The sequence below is a fragment of the Pygocentrus nattereri genome, chromosome 17, assembly GCF_015220715.1.
Source record: "Pygocentrus nattereri isolate fPygNat1 chromosome 17, fPygNat1.pri, whole genome shotgun sequence".
In the NCBI taxonomy this organism is placed as follows: Eukaryota; Metazoa; Chordata; class Actinopteri; order Characiformes; family Serrasalmidae; genus Pygocentrus; species Pygocentrus nattereri.
This window is the reverse complement of record NC_051227.1, coordinates 18,713,631-18,732,048: the sequence shown is the minus strand read 5'-3', so window position 1 is coordinate 18,732,048 and position 18,418 is coordinate 18,713,631. Positions and strand designations below refer to the sequence as shown.

General features: G+C 37.7%; 1 protein-coding gene across 2 annotated transcripts in view; it reads right to left on the bottom strand.

Annotated features, from left to right (window-relative positions):
* Positions 1-16,354: 16,354 nt before the first annotated feature.
* LOC108442581 overlaps positions 16,355-18,418 on the bottom strand; it is a 29,128-nt gene continuing 27,064 nt past the window's right edge. Inside the window, exons 9-11 of one of the 2 annotated variants that reach the window (XM_017722698.1) lie at positions 18,219-18,254; positions 17,793-17,827; positions 16,355-16,434 (exon numbers count right to left, since the gene is read on the bottom strand). In XM_017722698.1, the coding sequence (XP_017578187.1) occupies positions 16,399-16,434; positions 17,793-17,827; positions 18,219-18,254 (107 nt within the window). In that variant the 3' untranslated portion in view covers positions 16,355-16,398. Of the gene's footprint in view, positions 16,435-17,792; positions 17,828-18,218; positions 18,277-18,418 lie in introns of both variants that reach the window. The other variant, XR_001859057.1, reaches the window with a different exon arrangement.

Below are 18,418 nucleotides of genomic sequence, written 5' to 3'. Positions count from 1 at the left end.
ACAGTCACAACACTTACAATAATTAAGCATAAAATATGGCAATATTTCTGCAAATTTTAGTGCACAATTTCTACTTATTTGCTGAGATTAACAATTGGAAAAAATACATACACACACACTCACACACACATATATATATATATATATATATATATATATATATATATATATATATATATACATACAAAATGTAACTTTTATGAGGGGTCCTCAAACTTGTGCACAGACTCTGTGTAATATTCAGTAAAATATACCATTATATATATATGTATATATATATATATATATATATATATATATATATATATATATGGGAGTTTGCATGTTCTCCCTGTGTCTGCGTGAGTTTCCTCCGGGTTCTCCGGTTTCCTCCCACAGTCCAAAGACATGCAGTCAGGCCAATTGGATGTGCTAAATTGCCCCTAGATGTGAGTGACTGTCTGTGTCTGTCTGTCTGCCCTGCGATGGACTGACGACCTGTCCAGGGTGTATCCTGCCTTCCGCCCGAAGACTGCTGGGATAGGCTCCAGCACCCCCCCGTGACCCTGACGGAGAAGCGGCTTAGAAAAATGGATGGATGGATGGATGGATATATATATATATATCAGAAAAAAATAGCATATTTCCTGATGAGTCACAGAAATCTAACTAAATTAGGCTTGATTTGAGGTTTATATATGCATGTATTATTACTATTAAAGTAAATGTCCATAGTCTAAAGCCCCTCCGGACAACCTCAGAACCTTCTACATAACATTTTGATACAAAGACCAGGATTTCCACACTAGTAATATTTTAGATAATTATAGAATATAACAGGCCATATTCAATGTCTTACATATGGAGCATAATTAAGAAAGTAAATTCAAATGACAATTTTGTTTTTCACATCTGCTTCAGTTTTTTATTTGGTCCAAGTCAATTTGTTTAAATAAACTTAGATAAAACACAGACTTACCTTTACGATTTCACAGTGAAGTCTACGGAGGTTTCCTACGTTCTCTGAGAAAGAACACTGAAAAGACTGTTGCTAGCAGTGGAGGTCTGCAGTAGTTTTCAATTTGAATTTGTATCCTCTTTGACACCTACGTTTCTTTCTCAGATGTGTAGCTGTGAGATGTAGGTGTGACAGGAAATGTAAAAAATAAGTTGCTGGGGTTGATGTCTGGAAATAGAAGTCTGTTTTCCATTTGAATCTGCAGCCTCTTTCTGCAGACACTGTAGTGGCCATTTAACATTGTTACCAGATTCACTAGGACACTGCAGACTTTCTGTCTGTGAATTTTTGGTCTGTTGAATTCACGTGGTGTCAGAGAACACACTGGCTGGTGATGTGTTACACTAGTAAACTCGGGTTATGTGAAACTTGCTGTTATGAGTAACAAAACTTACTATGGGGCATGTTTACCACTTCTAGAGCTTTGAGTGCCACATGCTTGTGCTAGGAAATGTGTGTTTGTGACACAGTTAAACTGGTGGCCCAACTGAAGAGCCAGGATGAAATCAGGGCAGATCCAGGCCAGAAAGGAGCAGGACAATTCCTACACGTTTTTGTTGCATCTGTATTTTTGCTATGTCAGCATGCATCTGATTCATTTAAAGGAAAGGGATCTGTGTTAGACTGTTAATACATGCATTCACATTTCAAGAGGGGCAGAAAAAGGGGCAGAAGGTCTGGAGCGCAACCAAAAGCATGCTTGTTATTTTCATCAACATTTGCATGGTTGCGTATAGTGAATTTGCCCCCCAGGGCAAGACGGTCAATGTCAAGTCCTTCTGCACCATTCTGCATTTGAACATTTGGCACAAACAACCTGAGCCGTGGCACGATGGCAATGGGTTGCACCATCATGACAATGTGCCCCTCACAGTTTGCTGAAAACACGCAGGTTTTTGGCTGCACAATCGTCACTACTCACCTCCGTACTCGCTGGAATGGCTGCCTGCTACTTCTTCATCTTCCCCAAAATTAAATTCAAGGTCAAGTTTGAGGTCAATCAAAACCTGATTCAAGGTTGCCGTTTTGACACAGTGGACTTCCAGGGAGCATTCCAAGCATGGCAGGAGTGTTGAGGGCAGTGTATTTCTCCACTAGTTTGAAGGGGATGGTGGCCAAATTTAAATCAGATATGTTTTTGTTTGTTATAGGCACAGTAGCAGAACTTTTTGATCACACCTTATAGTACATTGGGGTATCAGAATAAATGGTAAACAATATGGGGAGTAGGGTCAGAATACAGAGACAATAAACTTGGTCATTTTCAAGTTCTAATTGAAAGTTTAGTGCAGATACAGCAGGCATAATAATATAAAAGGAGTTCACAAGTCAAGTGTCTTGCAGCTTTTACATTTATATAAAAAGTTTTCTATATGAAACTTACTGCAAAATTATGTCATTTGGTTCATTACAGGGAGGTGACACATTTCATTCAGCATATAAGTGAGGGGAAAATGATTATAGGTCATGGTTAGTGCTGTGCTCTAAGCATGTTCTGATGTCTGGTGACATTGCGTTATCAGTAGATCAACAAGATGTGGTGGCACTTCACATGACTTGAAGAAAGCATGAGTTTGCCTTTTCCTAGCACTGATCACATCATGTGATTGGGGTAGTCCGAACTAGTGGTAGGCATTGGATATAACTAAATTGGGGAGAAAATTGGAAAATGCTTGGTTGTCAATGCAATTGAATGAAGACTGAAGAAACTGATCTGGCCTGGGCTTTTTTTTTTTTAGCCCTGTACTTCATAACATTAAGATTTCACATGTTTCATCCTCATTTGCACATCATTCTCATCACACAGAAATTCACATTCACTCACTCCTCAAAAAAAAGGTTATTTGAGATCATTTCAATTATTTTAAATCCAGCCCAATGCTGTAATTTGGAGGACTAGATCTTTAGTAGTATTTAAGAAGAAATAAGGTTACCCAGATATAATAAAGAGCCACACAGTTTAAACAGAAACTCTTAGTTCAATATGAGCCGAATATCACAGTCTCTGAACTGAATGAAATACTTCCTACATTACTGGCCGAATACACAACAGTGAAGTGGATCATTATTCATGTAGGCAAGAATAATACAAGTAAACAGGAGTCTGAAGCATTTAAAAGCGACTCTGCTACACACTTGGTAAGCTCAATGTGCAGTCAGTTTATCAGTGGTCCTCAGCCTGCAGGGAAATCATAAATGTTCTTACAGTTACATAGGACCAAAATGGCAAAACGGTACGTCACTTCTAGCCTTCATAACTTCCGAATGGTGTAAGATGCAAACATGATCCACATATCAGGACATTCAGCAGACCTGCCTCTAACTAGCAAGCATGTCATCAAGCTGTGACATCAGCATCACTGAGTAATTCGGCTCAGAAAATCATCTAAAATCCTAATATTATAGCTTAGCTATTTGGCCTCCATGTTCCAACAAAGGGTTAAAATAGTGACAAGATTCACACATCAGATCACTCATCAGAATCTGCCCTCACCACCCAGAATGATTACATCCACCTGTAACCACAACCCACTCGCTACTGTAATATTACATCTCTGCTTTTAGCCTTCAAGAATGGCAATGAAAGGTGATAAAAGGCGATAAAACTGCAGTGTCCCATTCAACACAATGAGGGCACTTTCCCTCTTTCCCTCAAAATCACACAAACAGGTGATTTTGACATTTCAACAGATTAACAATAAATATGCCAAATAGTATATAATTCAACAACTGGTTATATGAAAACTACAGGACAAATGAACTGAACTTTATCAGCAACTTTAGCCTGTTTTTTGGTGGAGAGAGATTTCTTAGGTGAGATGAACTGCACACCAACAAGACAGCTGTCAAATTATTGACATAGAACTTTTTTTTTTCTTCATGTGCAATATCTAACCCCCTCACTCCACCCGAACCCCATAGCAGTCATGGAGATGCTGGTATTAGATTAGATGAGCCTGTAGCTTTCCCTGTGAGCGAGGCCTCCTCCACCCTCTGCTACTGCTTCAGCAACCCAACAATACACACACACACACTCACCAGCCACTTTATTAGGTACACCTGTTCAATTGCTTGTTAACACCAATAGCTAATCGGTCAATCACATGGCCGCCACTCAATGGCGATCCAGGTCTGGGAGGAGATCCCCCCGGACACCATTTGCCCTCTCTTCAGGAGCATGCCCAGACATTGTCTTGGCATGTAGGGACCAAACGCACTACTGAGTTGCTGTGATGAAATTCATGCAAATTGTATTTTCAACTGAAATTTTTCATTCATCAAGATCCAATGTGTGATTTAAGTGTTCCCTTATTTTTTATGGAGCAGTGTACTAAACAGAGCTCCACCAACGCCTGTATCACCTCAAAGAAAGATACAAGCTCCTCAACCAATAGAAAGGCAGCTTCACTTTCAACCTCATGTTCAGCAAGAGCTCCACCCACCCTCTACACTTTGTTATCGCTGCAGATTTTACCATACATAGTGACAATCTCAAGGACAAAAAGACTAAGGAACTCCAAAATGGCCAAGTGGACTCTGCTGGACTCTTGTAACCAGGGGCACACACTATCATGCTCACACTGGTTATTTCACATATCGGTCACTGTTAAGGATGTTGCTTCAAATCATTACTGTGTTTTCTTTGATCTGTGGACCTAAGTAGACACCAAGACAGGACACATTTGCTTTAAGAAAAGGTTCATAAATGACAGCACCGTTACACGTTTCATGAGTAAGATGTGCACAGCACTATGCAAACAGTCTGACTCTGTTGATGCTTTGATGGATAGCTTCAAAAACTGTCAGTGTTATGAATGATATTGCACCAGTTAAAACCATGTCATTCCAACAAAAAGCACCTTCGAGGAATGCTACTGGAGTTCAACTCCAAAAGAGAGAATGTAGAAAGGCTGAATACAGAAGGCATTAAACCAAGCCTCAGATCTACATAGAAATCTTCAAAGATAGTCTGCATGATTACACAATAATGTGCAAAGCTAGACAATCCATTTTCTCCCGCAATATCCAAAAGAGTCTTACGACAGCAAAATAGTCTTCGCTATGGTTGACAACTAACAGAAATACATCAATAATGAAATTTGAATCCATACAGCGAGTCATTTCCAGTCATGCACAATTTCTCTCATGTAATGTCACTTTATTAACCTCATTTAATTTTTCATTTTAAATTGAATTGCATCATTTGTAAAGCATTTTGAATGACCACATTGCATGAATGGTGCTATATGAATAAACAGGCCCTGGCTTGCCTTGTAGCTATATTGTAGCTGCATTTTAAGTGAAGTGAAAAGAACTGTTGTTTACTGTTACACGGTGATCATGTTTTCCAGGAAACATGATGGTGTAATATGACAGAATGATGAACCAGTTGCTTTCAGAAAAAAACTAAGTTTTGAACCTTTAATGAAAAAAGGTCTAAAATTCAAAGACACAGTAAAAAAAAGCTCAAAGGTCAAAACCAGAATAAAAGGGTTACCAAAAATCAGGGACATGAAAAGAGAAGTTTAAGGGCAAAGCAAGATCAAAAACCAGAAAGCATAAAAACTGCAACCAAAGCCAAAAAGTCAAAGACGCAAGCCAGGTCAAAACACAGAGTGAACAACACGAGAAAAACCGCTTTGTATGCTCAGGTGAAACTGTGGCAATGCTTTGCAAAGACAGAGTGAATACAAATAGTGTTTATAGAGCAAGTTACAGGTTAACAGATTAGAACTGAGGTGAAGATGATCTGGGAATTGTGGGAGCTGGAGTTTGTGGCAGGACCAGTGAGGACAATATTAGGAACTACAGAGCTGATGGGAGATGTGACAGATAGCAATGCAGGCAAATATTTTTAAGGACAAATATTTGTGCTTTTATTTTTAAGTTAGATATCTGAAAATGTGAAATAAGTAATGAAAATAATGTAGTTTTAAACTACCAGTTATTATCAGAGATAATCTCTGCTGCCTGAGATCTGCTTTAGCATTTCATCAAGGAAGCAGGATGTTGTGCAAAAGAGCTCTTCTGTGTCATTTGCTGAAAGGCTTTAAGACTAATATCACTAAAGGTACCATTTGGTTTCATTTGGACTAACCTGTGTTGATGTGTCTCTATTCATACAATATTTTTTGCCCTTTTTTGTTGCTTTAACTTATAATGCCTTAAAATATTTTTACATCGACTAAGAGTTTATTGATGAGATCTGATGCAGTCCATAAGAGCACTCTTAGTCCACAGAGGCACTAAAAAAAGGACATCATCCTGTCACAAACCGTTCTCAGTTCTACAGTTCTACTTCTTGGCACTGGTGACAATTCACAGGCAAAGCAAAGGAAGTTTATTTATACAGCAATGTATGTACACTGCAGTCATTCAAAGTGCTTTACAAATAAGAAAAATATATTCAAATAAAAATGTAAAAAGATGTAGATATTAAAAATGTGATTAAGAATTATCATAAAGCATAGATGTAAAAGAGATACAATTTTTAAAAAATCAGTAGAGTTAACAGTGTTTAAACTGTTTTTTCGAATTAAATTGAGATCACGTTAATGCGTTATTATCATGTTAACTTCGACAGCCCTAATATATATATATATATATATATATATATATATATATATAATATACGTGTGTGTGTGTGTGTGTGTGTGAATTCGTTAGTATGTCAACCAACAGCAAAGAGTATTTTGCTGTTGTTAACATTCTTATTGATAATGCTGGAGAAGAAAGACTGTTTTGCACATTTTCCTCATAGATTGGCCGTTTTCAACCTTCCTACATTGTCTCATTTGGAAGTTTTTGAACTACAGTAGCATTCCTCCATGGTGCCTTTTGTTGGCATGGCATGGTTTTAACTTTAACTGGTGCAATTTTATCAATAATGTGAAAAGAGTTGATTGAAAATACCAAGCAACAAAGAAAGAAACAAGTGAAAACTGGCAATGTTGCGAATTAGCTTGCAATTAACAAAGGTCACAATAGTTATGTTGCATAGGAGCAGGAACAAGCTATGAGCCTTAAAGATGGAGCAGTTTTTGAAGCCAATGACCAAATAGAAGTTAACAGGGAACATTGAGGAACAGTGGAAAAAGTTTAAGCAGTGGTTCACCCTACACTGTTAGAAATAAAGGTACCATACATACCATACATGAGTTTTTCCTAGTGGAAAAGTAGATGGTTGTACCTTTTCATCACCAAATGTTTTAAATCAGAGCATTACAATAAAAAGCCTGGAGGTGAGACGTGGTGTGTGGAATCAATACAACTTAGAAAATATCATTTCAATGGATGGTACAGTTATGTTCCTGACTAAAGGTACTGAGATGGACCCTTGAGGGTAACACCACAGTGACAAGAGGGGCACTGCCCCAGTGACAGTGTCATACCTTTTTTTCTGATGTATAAATATATATATATATATATATATATATATATATATATATATATATATATATATATATATATATATATATATATGTATATATGCATATTTGACTGCAACAGGGGCAGACGAAAAAGAATACAGTTAAAAAATTTCTAATGGTGGTGGGAACTGATGCCCTGGATATCTTCAATAGTGTAAGAATTATGTTTGGCATGTTTGTTAATCATGTACAGAACCTCACTAAAATCCTCGGGGTGGAGATAGACAAGGATGTGTTTAGATTTTTATTCCAACCCAAATATCTCTGGCCAGTATGGCTAGAATGCCACTCCTAGACACAGTCCATGGGCTGCTTTCTCATTTTCTCTCTCAGTACCCCAAAGTCACTGGGCCCTCTGGAAAATCCATACATAGGAACTAAAATCCATCCATCCATCCATCCATTTTCTATGCCGCTTCTCCGTCAGGGTCGCGGGGGGGTGCTGGAGCCTATCCCAGGAGTCTTCGGGCGGAAGGCAGGATACACCCTGGACAGGTCGCCTGTCCATCGCAGGGCAGACAGACAGACACAGACAGTCACTCACACATTTCACACCTAGGGGCAATTTAGCATGTCCAATTGGCCTGACTTGCATGTCTTTGGACTGTGGGAGGAAACCGGAGAACCCGGAGGAAACCCACGCAGACACAGGGAGAACATGCAAACTCCACACAGAGAGGACCCCGGTCACCCAGCCAGGGAATCGAACCCAGGCCCTCCTTGCTGTGAGGTGACAGCGCTACCCACCATGCCACCACGCCACCGTGCCGCCCCCCGAATTAACAGAATAAATGTGTAAAATAACACATGAATAAATAAAGTTGTTAAATTATTATGTTATTTAGATCTTACAATAGCATGCAGACAACAGTGAAGCAATAGAAGGACTAGATGGAGAGATTTCAATTCATTTGTACTCAAAAAATGGGACATATAAAAGACACTTGTGCAACATTGGATCAGGGACAGAATAGTGACGAGTGTTGTGACTAGGGCTGAGAGAAAAGCTCAGCAAACCAAGCGTTTGGCAAGGTATGCTAAAAGTGTGACTCAGAGGTGTGCAGACAGTACAGTATAAACAGCAGAAAAAGGTCTGCTGTGTCAAAGAGGAAGACAGAAGAAGTAAAGCCTCTTTGCAGGAATGGTCTCAGGTGCAGGACAGATGAGGAATGCACAGTAAACAGAACAGACATTGTCTTCAAACTAGACACCGGAGCACAAGCCAACATTCAGAAACTGTGCTGACCAAGTTAGATACTGAACTAAGATGAAAACAGACAGTGTGAAAGTGACGTCGTCCAGTGGGGAAGCTATTATTAGGCAATGATATGGACATCATGGTTGTGAAACTGAAGTACTGTAGAAACAAACGTGTGATTCTGGTACTAAGCCTCCTATCACTGGACGATAAACTTGTAAAATAGGTCTGGTGAACCGTGCAAAAGAGGTGAAAACTGAAAGTGATGCACAGAACGAGACAAATGTAGAAGATGTTTTTACAGAAGTTTTTCAACATATTGGAAAAGTCAAAACCGCACACAGAATTGAGCTAGAAAAGCCAAATAAACCATCCATTCATGCTGCCAAAAAGGGGCCACTAGCCATAAGAGACAAGCTAAAGGCTGACACATAAAGGCAAGAGGCACTAGGCATACAAGACAAAGTGGAAGAGCTTATTGAGTTGGTAGATAATGAGAGTTTATTAAAATTGTGTTTATTTTTTCTTTGTACTTTTTTGTTAGCTTGGTTAATAATGATGCAGTGGTGGGCAGTAACAAAGTAAATGTAATCAGTTGCTCTACTGAAGTAGTTTTTTGTGTATCTGTACTGAAGTTTTTCCATTTTGGGTGACTTTTTATTTTCACTGCACTACATCTCAAAGTCAAATATCTCACTTTTTCCTCCACTATATTTTGTGAAATTTGTTGTTCCTTTGGGTTTCTGTGTGCATAAAAACATAACATGTCATAACGAAAGAAACACGAAGCAAGAGCGCCAATCAGGGCACCGTGGTCACTTTGTTTAGAGCTGGTTTTGACCTGTTGGTCATACTGACCCAGTGCAAGCATACAGTTCTACAGCAGTGTAACAGCATAAAATTTTGGGAGAGTCTATATTCAACATAAATGATGAACTAACTTAACTTATGTTTATGAACAGAGGCCTACAGATCAACATAGTAAAGGAACTCATTGTGATCCTGAGTTTAAAGCCAGTTTTTATTAAACTTAAACTTGGAACTAAGTTGTAAATAAATCTTAAACTGAAACTTTGCTTGTTTGTAAAAAGTGATTTCAGAGCCACTCGGTTCTCCTTGATGGAAACTGTTTACCTTCAGTGTTTTGTGCTTATGATCATTTTAATAGATGTCAGCGTCACTAATTAATGACGTTCTATTAAAAGACTGGTTTACCAAGAGAGACGCTGGAGGATTTTCACCTAAAATGAGTTGATTTAAGGAAGAGTCTTGTTACAAAAGCAGTAATAGGACATTAGAGCCATAATTAATCTTTTAGTACTTTTACTTTCGATACTTACAAATGTACTTAAGTACATTTGAAGTCAAATACTTTTGTACTTTTACTCAAGTACATGATTGTGTACTTCGTCCACCACTATATTTTTCATCCACTAATAATTTCTTCTTTAGAACTGATGTTGCATTGAGGTACTGCTGAATCTCCACCTTCATATTGTAGTGTGGCAGCCAGAGGGAGAGAGGAAGATCGCTTATATTTCCAGAGGAAAGACTCTCTAGCACAGCTATAGCCTGCTTCACAAGCCTGCCAGGGGTCATGAATCAGGACCCAAACCTTGATCACTGTATCTTACACTCACAAACACACTACCCACCCAAACTGCTCCAGAGATTACACAACTTCTAAACATTAAATGAAGGTGATAATCATACAGAATAATTGTGTTCTTACTCCACAGAGACACAAACAATAAAGACATCAGAAGCCTCATCCTGTTGCAGGTCTTTTAGATCTAGATCTAGATATAGATAGCAAAAGAGGCACAACTGCAGTGCAAAGAGGCAACACTGACAAAAAAGATACATGGATAATTCTAAATAAACTGCAAGCACTTTGGGGTCAAACATTAAAGGCTCTTTCTTTATTTCCTTTCTTCTAATTGATCCTATGACAGCCCTCAATATCAGTCCCTCTATTTATATGAAAGTAGCTGGTGATCCTCATACAGACTATACAGCCAGACTGTTTCCCATATGCTCAACACGCTAATATACACAGTACACTGATTGTGTTTATTAAAGTAACAGCATTACACAGCATAAAATACACTATATTTTCAAAAGTATTTGCCCATCTGCCTTCACACGCATGTGAAATTGAGTGAGATCCCATTCTTAATCCACAGGGTTTAATATGATGTCAGCCCACCCTTTGCAGCTATAACAGCTTCAACTCTTCTTGGAAGGTTTAGGAGCAGGTGTATATGGGAATTTTAAATGAGGGAACACTGTACAAATATCATCCCTTTGAGCCCCATACCTGTTTTTCCTTTGCGAGGAACCACATACAGACTGCTGGTACATGAGAAATGTTTTTTGACTTCCAACTACATTAACAACATGATTCAATTATGTAAGTCAAATAACAGGCAGGACAGCAAAAATGACAAGAGTGTAATTCAATTTATCAGAACTAATACATGAAAGTAAAGTATCATACATGCCTGAAGAATAGGGTAGCGGAGATATGATGCACTGAATGATAAGATATGTAAAGTGTGCAATTTGACTACCACTGCTTCTCACAGATGCTGCTCTACCCTGCTTGACCCTCTGCTTCAATTCAGCATTTGGTTATAATCATTCTACGTTTAGATCTAAATTATCTTGCTCATGTAACCAGAAAATGCATTTCAGCATAGCAACTGAAGTTTTGACTCTGTCCTTCTCTTCAGGGGATTCCTTCTAGGGTCTAGAAATGCAAAAGCAATAGTTTAAAATTTAGAGTCAACAGAACATAATAAAAATAGGCCTAAAAATTGAACTAGAACTAAATGAGAAGGTCTGAAGGGGACCTGAGTAGAATTTGGATCTTATACCAGCAACACGTTTGTCAGTGTCAAAAAAACTCAGTAAACGTAGATAGTTACCTCTATGAATGTATTTGTGTACATTGCTTTTTAAATCCATTCTAATGTAAAAAAGCTTTGGTAACTCTTTATATGTAGATGGTCCTTTGTAGATGATTAATAAACTCTTAGCAGGTTATTAGTAACAAATTAACAACATATCAGTGGAGTAGCAGTAATGAAGCATCTGAATACAGTGAAGTAAATATCTTGTAGATGTTCTGTTGATACATTACTTACATTAAGTAGATGTGTTGTTAATCTGTTACTTCCATTACGCAAAATCTATCCCTAACCCTGGCCCTAATCCTAACCCTATTCTTAACCTCAACCCAAAATCGAACCCTAACCCTGGCCCTAATCCTAATCTTAACCTCAACCCTGGCCCTAATCCCAATCCTAATCTTAACCTCAACCCTGGCCCTAATCCCAATCCTAATCTTAACCTCAACCCAGAACCTAATCCTAACCCTCATGTTTTTCTCATGTTACTGAGAGTCTGTTGAGCGTCTAAAAATGGCCACTAAAAATAGTGTCACAAAAGCTTTGACTTCTCTAGTTAGTTCTTTAGAACATCACTGCCATCTAGTGGTTCATCATATCAACCAGAGTTGTGATTAAACAGGTGAAGCAAAAATTTAAGCATATTCATACAACAGCAACAATAGCAACAATACTATTATTACTACTACTACTATTTCAGTATGAAGAAGTTTGAAGAAGTTTCTTTCTCCAGCTAGTTATTTGGTTGTGACAGAAAATGGCACAATAACTGTGAGCAAGATAAATGTTCATATCTGCAATCCTTAAACACTCAATGGCTGTTTACAACTTGCAATTGTGCAGAAAACCAAATGCCTTTTTTGTGCTCTGGACTGGTGAAAGCATCCAATCTAAGCTTATTAATCCATATGGTAATGAAGAAAAAAGGAAGCAGGTGTTAAATGTAAATAATGTACAGTACTGTCCACATTATGTCTGTGCAGTAAGTTTGTTTTTGCTTGTAAAATCATCAGATATCGTTAGAATGAGTGCAAATAAACTACAAAAAACTAAACTACAGGCAAACAAAAAGTCTGAACACAGTTCTTGGCTTTGTTAATTTTTTAAGCGATTCACAGAGTAGCATAGAGAAAATACTGACATGATTCTGTGGGATGTAAACATTAATGGCCAGTTGGAAATCTATTATTTTAACTAGGAGTTAATCATTTCAGGTGAAATCTCATTCCCAAAGGACCATGAAACAAGTTATTTCATGTTTTAGAAATGTCTGTTGACACAGAAAATAAAAGGTTATCAAAACCAAATGAATACCTAGACATACAGTAAGTAGAACTTGGAGAATCGTGACACAATTTTAATGCGTGCAATTACATATAATTTTGGGATAAAACAGAGCCCACTTTGCAGTCTAGAAGACAATGTTAGCTGGACTGCCATCATCACAATGAAAGCTCACCATGAAAGCATGAGTGAGTTGATGACAGTGACACGAATCCAGGCTGAAGTGTAAGTAGACAGATGAGACACTAAAACCACTTTGTATCCTCAAATGAATCAGCTAAACTCCAAACAAGCATTAAACATTTACATTTCCCGGTACAGCTGCTCTCTTCATGTGCATGCAGTCATCAGACCCCTGCAGATGAGCCCTTTCTTGTAGAAGATCTGTCGCTTCAGTTTCTTGTAGAAGAGCATTTGCCCCTTTAATTTCTGGTAGAAAAGGATCTACCTCCTCTGATTTCAGGCCCAGACCTCATACATGAAAGTCCTAGTAGCAGCAGAGACTGTAGATCTGAGTCAGATAATAACTTACAACAACTTGTCAGACAACACCCTCAAAGACAAAGACAACAACTAGTAGTACTCAGATCTGGTCCACAGGAGTTATGAGGCCTGTCACCACTGGGGTTTTGGAGACCATAGAAGGTTGTTAAAGCACATTAATTCATTTGTGAAAGATGTTTCAAAAAGGTCATATGACCCTCAATTCTGTGTGGGAGAATGTGTATATTGGTTAAATGCCACACTGTGAAACAGTAGTTAAAAACAAACACCCTCATGAAAAAAAAGAATATCATTTTCATTAGATTGTCTATCCACCCTAATGTGCATTTACAGTAGTCTGCTACATTTCAACTCAGCCAGCAGGTGGTGCTAGCTGTGCTGTGTACTGTGGTATGATATAGGTTTGATATAAGCATGTAAAGAAGAGTCAGTAGCTGACAGCAGTCATATCAGAGCACAGCACAGCGAATTTTACTTAAACCTGCATTCTTTAATATACAGGAACTGTAAAACTCACGCTGTGTACAATAAAAGCCAAAGCTGCCTGTACTTCCTGAGGAGGCTGAGGTCTGTTTATGTGTGTGCAAAAAGGCTCTATAGACATTCTACCAGTCTGTTGCTGTGAGTGCTTTATTCTACGCTGTTGTGTTCTGGGGCAGCAGCATTAACAAAAGTGCTCTGAACAAAATAAACCAACTTATTAGGAAGGCTGGCTCTGTTGTAGGAGTCAAGCTGGACTCTCTGGTGGTTGTGGCAGAACAAAGGACACTCAACAAGCTGTTAGCCATCCTGAACAACACCTCACACCCCCTGCATGTTACATGGAAAAATAGAGAAGCACATTCAGTGGCTGACATTTACCGCTGCGCTGTGTTAAAGAGTGCCGTGTAAGAGCTTTCTTACTGCTATAAGGCTCTATAATGAGTCTCCTTTACTGCAGAGACGGTACTGATCCTCTGCTGTCTGCACTGTGCTGAACCACATCACAGCACTACACAACTTTCTTGTTAATACATGCTGTGCAGTATATCATAAACTGCTACTGTGATGACACTTATCAACAGACTCTTAGACTGCAAATACTGCAGCTGCTCTATGCTCTATGTTCATACTGTTTTAAGCCACCTCATACTATTTATTGCAATAACTGCTCACATGTTAATGCAACAATCTGTTTTATTAGTTGATGTTCCCATTCTCTCATATTTTACTCTAAATTATGTCAATTTTTTAAAGTTCTGCCTTATTTATTTATTTTTCTGCCTAATATATGTAAGCTCTCTCTCTCTCTCTCTCTCTCTCTCTCTCTGAAACTCCACAACACAAACATGTGTTAAATCTGACTTTTGATAATGCAAACATGCAATATTTGTGGGTTTATGCTCAGAGCATTGTACCTCTGGTCTTTAAGATGGTGCTCCTTTGCTACTGTCACTAGCCAACTAGGCTAATGTAGCTCATGGAAGGCAAATATAGATGCCTTCACTTTGGTTATGTTTATAATTCTTGGTGTTTATTGAGAAATGACATGGGTCAGAAGGTATAGAAACAGGTCTGTTGTCTCTCACTAATGCGGTAAAAACAATGGGTTGAACCAGTGCAGCGCAGTCAGTAGCAGAAAGCATTCTTGTGTGAGCAATAAAACCTGCATTCTTTCATATAATTTTAGACCATCCCCTCCTAATAAATATGTCACAAATGACTGAACCTGATGTCTGATTTTATGCCCGTAACACAGAGATGATTATCCTTTTTTCTGTGTCAGCAAAGTATTTTTGCCTAGTTTTACTGTAAAGCTGGTGATTTTGTATTTTTGGTTTTGTATTCTTATGGGCAGTCGTGGGCTGGAGGTTAGGGATCCAGCCTCATGACCGGAAGGTCGCCGCTTTGATCCCCAGAGCCGACAGCACATGACTGAGGTGTCCTTGAGCAAGACGCTTAACCCCCAACTGCTCCCCGGGCGCTGCGGATTGGGCTGCCCACCGCTCCGGGCAAGTGTGCTCACTGCCCCCTAGTGTGTGTGTGCTCACTAGAGTGTATGTGGTATATCACTTTACGGATGGGTTAAATGCGGAGTTGAAATTTCCCCATTGTGGGACTAATAAGGGTCTCTTAATCTTATTATTATTATTATTATTATTATTATTATTATTATTATACTATTACGAGTTAAAACTCTGCCATGCAAAGTGAAAGCCATATATCAACAACAGCCAGAAATGCCGCCGGCTTCTCTGGGCCCGAGCTCGTCTGAGATGGACTGACGCAAAGTGGAAAGTCCACATTTCAAATTGTTTCAGGAAATCATGGACGTCGTGTCCTCCGGGCCAAAGAGGAAAAGTACTGTCCGGATTATTATCAGCGAAAAGTTCAAAAGCCAGCATCTCTGATGGCATGGGTGTGTGTTAGTGCCCATGGCAGGGGTAACCTACACATCTGTGAAGGCACCATTAATGCTGAAAGCTACATACAGGTTTTGGAGCAACATATGCTGCCATATATTCCATATATATCAACGTTCATTCCATATATATCAGTGTTCATTCCATATATATCAGTGTTCATTCTATATATATCAGTGTTCATTCCATAAATATCAACGTTCATTCCATAAATATCAATGATATATCAGTGTTCATTAAATATTTCCTGTTTGGCTTGCCATTATATATATATATATATATATATATATATATATATATATATATATATATATATATATATATATATATATGTGTATATATATATATATATATATATATATATATATAAACAACAAATTATGTGCAAATCATTTAAACCCTATATTTAATTGAAAATAGTACAAAGACAACAAATCAAATGTTTAAACTGAGAAATTTTGTTGTTTTTTGAAAAATATATGTGCCCACTTTGAACTTGATGCCAACAACATGTCTTTCATTACCTCTTCTTTTAACAACACTGTGTAAGTGTTTGGGAACTGAGGAGACACTGCTGTAGTTTTGAATGTGAAATTTTATTCTTGAATTGGTCCCCTATTTGCTTGGTTCAGAAGTCTTTTGCTACGTATTAGTGTTCCTTGTAGTGGTGCTACTTGTGGAGGTAAACGCTGTAACTCATGATTGTCTGAAAATAAATAAATCATAGAAGAAAGTTACTCATTAAAATCCAATACAAATGTGTTCTCTCTCACACAAAAAATATGAAACAATGACAAAAACAAAAAACAGTAATATATAAATGAACCAATGCATCTTTATCCATTTTGCCTGTAATCATCTGTGAATAGAATTTGTGCTGACATGCTGAAGTTTATTCATCATTTGAGAATGGAGAGCTTAAAGGCCCGTCTACTCAACTCATGATTTTCTTCTAAATGTTATTTATAGTTTTGTGGTGTTTTATAGTGTATTGGCTGAGAAAGAACACTGTTGTTTTTTTATGTAGAGATTTTTAAAATTAGTTTTATTCCATTTTCTTTTGCTTGATTTGAGTTGGGGAGGACCTAATTTCGTCATAGGTGATGTCAGATCTGCCAGAATACCAATTGGTATTTGATTAGCAGTATGTTTACAATATGTAGCAATACTATGTATACATTGGTCACTCACATTCCTTTCTCTCACATAAAGTGAATGCTCTCCCATGGCCAAAACTCACAGCATGTAGGTTATGTTAGCTTTTCTAAATGTGTTAACAGTATTTGTCGTGAAAGTTTATTACACTGTTGTCTAACGTAGCTAGACACTGCTTCACCTACAACTACCAAACAAGCTACAACAATGTTTTGCTCTATTATTGTGAATGAAACAGCATTATCATATTTTGATGCTATTACCTTGACCATCTGTAAATTTCAAATTCAGATTTACTCAATTTGTGAAGGTATTTAAATATATTAAAATTTAAATCAACATTTTGTAACTCACTACAGGAACTAAGTATTCATAACCCATTAATGAGCAATACACACAATGTAAAAAATGAGGCAGCTCAATTTCAAATTATACATCAACTTATTACACTGCATCTTTTGAATTTAACCTCACAGCACTAAAGTTCACCCAACTCAAATCCTTAGTTTAGATCTTTTTTTTTACAACTCGTGCTTTTTACTGCAGCTCAGTTAAGTAAACCATATAGAATAGACATATACGTTGTCACTCAATTTCCCCACCGGTGGGACTTTTTCCATCACACAATGCCACCAGTCATATTCTGGCCCAGCTCAGGACGATAGTTAGATGGTTATGTCACTGAAACAGGTTAACTTAGATTGCAGAAGGGCTAAAATGAAGACATTCAGATATGAAACGCTCTCTAGAAGAACAGACTGTTCTGATGAAGGCAATATGTACCAGCTGCTAAATGATAGGCAGTTTGGGAAATCATGCATAACGTGGAACAGTCATCACTAAACAGAATGGCTGAATTTATTAAAAAGATAAAAAATAAAAAATAAATAAAAAATGAGATCTACTTACCAGTACTACGTTCAACACAATGCTTATGACCAATCCTGAAAGAAAACAGAATGCATTTAATTAAAGAGGGACTGATCTTACATGTACCAATGACATCTCTTTAGGTAATGACTTATTTCTATTATGTTCTTCAATAAAATGTTAATAATAATAATAATGTGGTGGGTATGACTATATGAGGATATGGGGGGTGTTGGCATGGAGCCTCAAGTTTTACACACAATCCTAAAAGAGACACTCTGAAAAGTACAGTATTCTGCAGCACTGCACAGTCTTGTGTGCAAAAAAAAAAGATTGATTAAGTTCCTGTTGGTGAGACTTACATTTGATATGTCTTTTTAGTCTTGCATTTTTAAGAAGAACCTTATGGGTGTCACTCAGCAGGAAAAGCAAAGTCGTGGTTACTTTTAGCTTATTTTTACTCACCTATGGTTAGTCCAATACATATTCCATCACAGGAGGCTGCAAAAGTAAAGGGCACAAACTTACAGAGACAGATGAAACACAACATGTAACATATATACACAAACAAAAACATTTTTAGAAAGTAACCAGTTAAAAAGCAAAATACACTGCTTAAAAAAAATAAAGGGAACACTTAAACAACACAATATAACTCCATGTAA